Raw genomic sequence first — 5442 nt, 5'->3', positions numbered from 1 at the left:
CCACTTCCTTTTTTTTTTGGAGTTTGGAAGTGCCCTGATAAGGCTCAGCTGTGAAGGATGCAAGCGCTGTGGGGCCTTGGGCCTTCTCTTAGAATTTCTGGGTCTGTCTGACCCGGCGGCAGTTAGGTAATTACAGGTTGCAAATGGCCGGGGCATTCATATGCAAAAGCCTCTGCTGCAGCCTGGGTGGGGCGGGGTCTCAAGGAATCAAAGGGCGGAGCAAGCAGCTATGGCAGAGCCTCAGCCCTGCCCTGAGGATTCTCGAGTCTCAGTGTCCCGTAACGGCTGCAAGCACCTCTAAGGGAAAGCCGCCCTCAAGATCGCCCGCTGCCAGACAGTCCAGTTTCTCCCCGTATGAGTCCTGGGTCCCCCAGAGACTTCCCGGAACCGGAGATCAGAGCCGTCGGGAGCTTGTGACTCCCTCCGGATTCAAAAAGACAGCCGCGTCCTCAGGTGCCAGACCCTTTCCGTGCGCGCGAGCCCCCTACCTCTGCACTTTACTTCTGCAGCTCCTCTGGCTCTCGGTGTGCTTTTCTTTCCTTCTAGTTGTAGAATTTACACTCAGCCAGTCTTCCTGTAGTTCTGGATGATGTCCGTTTTGTGTTTTTGAAGTATTATTCAATTGTTGTGGGAGGCAGCAATTTCCCGGTGTTTATCTATGCTGCCATCTTAGTTTCTCCAACGAAAATAATTTTATGGTTGGGGGTCACCACAACATGAGGAACTGCATTAAAGGGCCACGGCATTAGGAAGGTTGAGAACCACTGCCTTAGAGTCTCTTGGCTTCTCATGATAGTGCTTTCCCTAGAATTTGGCATTCGTTGCTTCAGTTATAATCTGCTGATGATTCCAAAGCTGCTTTATGGCTGCAGAGCTGTATGTCCAGCTGTGTACTGGACATCTTCACTTGCTGGTTGTAGTAGCCTGCAGGTGATGTAAACCCACTTCAGGCTTTAGAGGGAAAACTGTTGCTTTACATAGTGGTTCTCAACCTTCTGGCCCTTTAAATACAGTTCCTCATGTTGTGACCCAACCATAAAATTAGTTTCGTTGCTACTTCATAACTGTAATGTTGCTACTGTTATGAATCGTAATGTAAATATCTGATATGCAGGATGCTCTTAGGCGACCCCTGTGAAAGGGTCGTTTGACCGCCAAAGGGGTCGCGACCCACAGGTTGAGAACCGCTGGCTTAGAGGGTTGGGGAGCTGATAGGCTTGCTCAGTCCAACCCCAGACAGAAGACAGCTGGACATGGATTCTGATTGATGCAGCTTGGTTGGCTACCTCAGGATGTACTAGGTGTACGGTTTAATAATGGCGGATTTTGTAATCAAAGAAAACACGATAATTTCAAGAGAAACCTCAGAAGTGCTTTATTCAAAGTAATGTCCATCACCAGCTACACATTTCCACCATCTTTCAGGTAATTTGTGGATACCGTCCCAATAGAACTTTTCTTGTTTTGAGGCAAACCATTCAGAGACCCAGTTGTCTACTTCTTCGTATGTTTTGAAGTGCAGCTCAGAAAATACGTGTGCCACCGATCAGAACAAGTGGTAATCTGAAGGAGCAAGGTCTGGTGAATATGGTGGGTGGGTTAATACTTCCCAGGCAAAATCTTTTAATGTGTCTTTGACTAGTTTTGAAGTGTGTTTCATCGCCAGTCACAATTCAATGCAAAAAAGACTTTCTTTAGTGCCGTTGAAGCAACATTGTATTGATGACTTTTCAGTTTTCCATTTGTCTTTCATTGAGTTGATGTGGCACCCATTTTTCTTCCTTTAAATTCTTTCCCATTGCTTGTGATCAGAAATTGTTTGCTGAGCAACGTTTAATCTTTCTGCAAGTTGTTTTTGAGTTTGACATACATCTTCATCCAATAATGCTTGTAATTGTTGGTCTTCAAACTTTTTCGGTTGACCTGGACGATCTTTGTCTTTCACATGGAAATCATCACTTTCACAGCGTTTAAACCAGCGTTCACAAGTATCTTGAGATGGAGCATGTTCACCATAAGCTTCCCGAAGTATATGATAACTTTTTCTTCAAAATAAAGTATTGAATCAAAACTTCCTGCAAGTGCTCTTTTTTGGGGCATGAAATTTGACATTTTTAATCGTAAAAATATCTATGATGTTAACACCTTCAGCAAATTTGACATATGAAGTTTTGAAGCTTGCTGTCAATACAACAAAATAGCATACATTTCAAATCGCATATATGTCAACATATGTATAACTCCATCTATTAAAAAAATCCTCTTTATTAACTGGTACACCTAGTAAACTGGTTTGACTGACACTCATTCTGATAATGGTGGGAACAGGGACCTAATGTCTTGATTCAAAATGCAGTCTAACCTAACCCTTAATCATCTCTCATGTACAATTCTAATATCAATGGAGAAGGTGAATTATTGATGAGTTATTGCTGCTTGAATATCTAAAAAAGTTGATTGCTATTCTACTTACAATCTGGGTTATCTTTGAGAACAAAGGACTCAATTGAAGAAACCTATAGGAAAATGATCAGTATTTCTTTTTGGAATTAGGAACTATTATATGGTATTTGAATTAGTGAATTTAAAAAAACTTATTAAAACAGCTTATACTTTTATAGTCATAAAATAGAATGCTCTGGGAAGGCAAGAATTTCTGTCTTCTTTCACTGCTATATCCCTAATAACCGGATACTGAAAAAAAGCTTGAAAAGATTTATTGAATAAATATCAGTTTAAAATCTTGAATTTTTTTCAGTGTTTACTTTTTGGGGAAATTTTATTAATTTTTATCTATGATGTTAACACCTTCAGCAAATTTGACATATGAAGTTTTGAAGCTTGCTGTCACTATATAATAAAGAGGTAATATGCAAATTAACCCCCATGCCCTCACAAGATGGCTACCTACAACCAGGCCGGCAGGGGGTTAGTGAGGGACGACCAAACAACTGAATAGCAGGCTACGTGGGGCAACCAGGCCGTCAGGGGGGTTAGTGAGGGATGACCAAACAACTAAACAGCAGGCTGTGTGGGGTAGGGGGGCCTTGAGGGGCGACCAGGCTGGCAGGTGGGGGGCAGTAAGGGGTGACCAGGCAGGCAGGCAGGTGAGCAATTAGGAGCCAGTGGTCCAGGATTGTGAGAGGGATGTCCGACTGCCAGTTTAGGCCCGATCCTGGGGATCCCGGATTGGAGAGGGTGCAGGCTGGGCTGAGGGGACGCCACCCCCATCCCCCGCCCCATGCACGAATTCGGCCTCTAGTATACTTACATGCATAACCCATGGGATGTGGCCAATAGGGTGGTAAGGATCTGAGGGGTGGTAGGGGCTGGACAGACGGGATTAAAGGTGGGGGGGATGGGAGACATCTGTAATACTGCCCACAATAAAAAAATGAAAGAAAGAAAAGCTTCTACAAATAAGTAAAGTAACTTGTTTTCTTTACTTTTTTTTTTCTAGAGTACCTGAGCTAAGACAACTTCCTGGTGGTTCAGAAACGAGTCTCTGTAGAACCACAAGCAAAGAAAGGAAACATTCTGTCTTTTTCTTAATTAATTTGACTACATAAGATACTTGACTTCCAGGAACTAAAACACAAGGAAGTATTAAAATTATTATTTGGACATCATTGGACATCCATCATACTGAGGAGTGTGCTTTGTGAAGCTTCCCGAGTAGAGATTTGGAAACTTCCTTGGTGCTCATTTATACTTTGGACTATAAGCATGAGTGAATTCTGGTTGTGTTTCAACTGCTGTATTGCAGAACAGCCTCAACCTGTAAGTATGAATTAATATACGCACAGATTGGGTGGGTGCTAATGAGACATACTGCTGGTGCTCAAGTTGAGAATCAGGACCCTAGCAATAATTGCAGGGCAGTTCTAAAGAGTGTCACAAAGAATAGTTCAATGGATCTCTGAAAATCTGGTTAAAAAGAAGGGGGGGGGGTAAATTAATGTTTTTTTGAGTAAATGGTGTCATAAACTGCGCTAGACCATGGTACATGACTGGGAAGGCTGCGCTCTTTCACCAAGTGGATGACTTCTAGAGGAAAAGTGGGAGAAGGAACTAAAACAGCTGTCGGCCTTGGAAGTCCGGGGTGCAAGATGTGACAGCCAGACCAGATTGCACTCACATTTTTTTCAATTTACCATCTCATTTTCCTAACAGAAACCCTTGGAGGAAGATACCAGTATCCTTATTTTCCAGTTGAAATAGATCCAGTTTTTTTGCCCAAAGTCATATTAGGTAGTAAGTGGTCTTGGCTGACTTCTTTTTGGCACATGCCCCACTTTTTTGTACCTTCTAAACTATGCACATATTGTTACCTCTACCGAAATCCTGCCCTCCAACCTCCAGTTTTCTGTTCATCTAGATCAGCGGTTCTCAACCTGTGGGTCGCAACCCCTTTGGGGGTCGAACGACCCTTTCACAGGGGTCACCTAAGACCATCAGAAAACACATATATAATTACATATTGTTTTTGTGATTAATCACTATGCTTTAATTATGTTCAATTTGTAACAATGAAATTGGGGGTCACCACAACATAAGGAACTGTATTAAAGGGTCGCGGCATTAGGAAGGTTGAGAACCACTGATCTAGATCAAAAGTCACCTCTACAAAATCTTCCCCAGCCATCTCCTGACTTAGCAGATATTTATCTGCATTCCTACCAGCTCTTTAATTCATTTTTCTATTTTGGCATGGAATTCTTACATAGTAATAATTGTTCTCTAGTCTCTCCCACCACATTTTTAATTCTATAGGGGCCCTGACCATATTTACTTTGTATCTAAAGGATCAAATCTAATACCTTGGAGAATCTATTACATGCTGGCTGGCTGGCTGGCTGAATAAGTGAGTTTATGTTTTATTGTTTGTGATAGCATAAAAGGACAAATGAGGTATAATCTTTTCTAAGCCTTTCCCTGGGTATGCACAGTTAATTTCTAATTTTCCTCATATATGCATTTGTTTTTTAATGTCTTAGTCTGTTATGTCTAGCTCCCCAAAGGGTAAAATATGAAAGATGAAGGGTGGGGGGAGGAGGAGAATGGGTTGTTGGCTTTTTAAAAAAAAATTTTTTTAATTGATTTTAGAGTGAGGAAGGGAGAGAGAGAAACATTAGTGATGAGAGAGAATCATTGATTAGCTGCCTCCTGCACACCCCCTACTGGGAATCAAGCCTGCAACCCAGGCATGTGCCCTGACTGGGAATCAAACCCTGACCTCCTGGTTCCCTGGTTCATGGGTTGATGCTCAAGCACTGAGCCACACCGGCCGGGCAGGTGCTAGCTTTTTAAATCCCCTGGAAGTCACTGCAGCAAGACAGGGAGTGGCTTGCAACAAACAGCGTGGGGAGGTGTTCCAACACTGGCTGCCTATCTCTTTCTTCTCTGTGATCAGAAGTGGAGATATTTGGAGGACAGGGGCCT

At 42.7% G+C, this 5442-nt stretch overlaps 1 protein-coding gene across 1 annotated transcript in view; it reads left to right on the top strand.

Annotated features, from left to right (window-relative positions):
- Positions 1-5442, top strand: part of CDC42SE2 (CDC42 small effector 2) — a 54045-nt gene that overhangs the window by 19731 nt on the left and 28872 nt on the right. Inside the window, exon 2 of the mRNA XM_006759170.2 lies at positions 3461-3780. Coding sequence (XP_006759233.1) covers positions 3727-3780 — 54 coding nt within the window. The 5' untranslated portion in view covers positions 3461-3726. The remainder of the gene's footprint in view (positions 1-3460; positions 3781-5442) is intronic.

The sequence above is a fragment of the Myotis davidii genome, unplaced genomic scaffold (genome assembly GCF_000327345.1).
Source record: "Myotis davidii unplaced genomic scaffold, ASM32734v1 scaffold456, whole genome shotgun sequence".
NCBI lineage: Eukaryota > Metazoa > Chordata > Mammalia > Chiroptera > Vespertilionidae > Myotis > Myotis davidii.
Note: the sequence above shows the minus strand (reverse complement) of the source record. Positions and strands in the feature narration are given on the sequence as shown.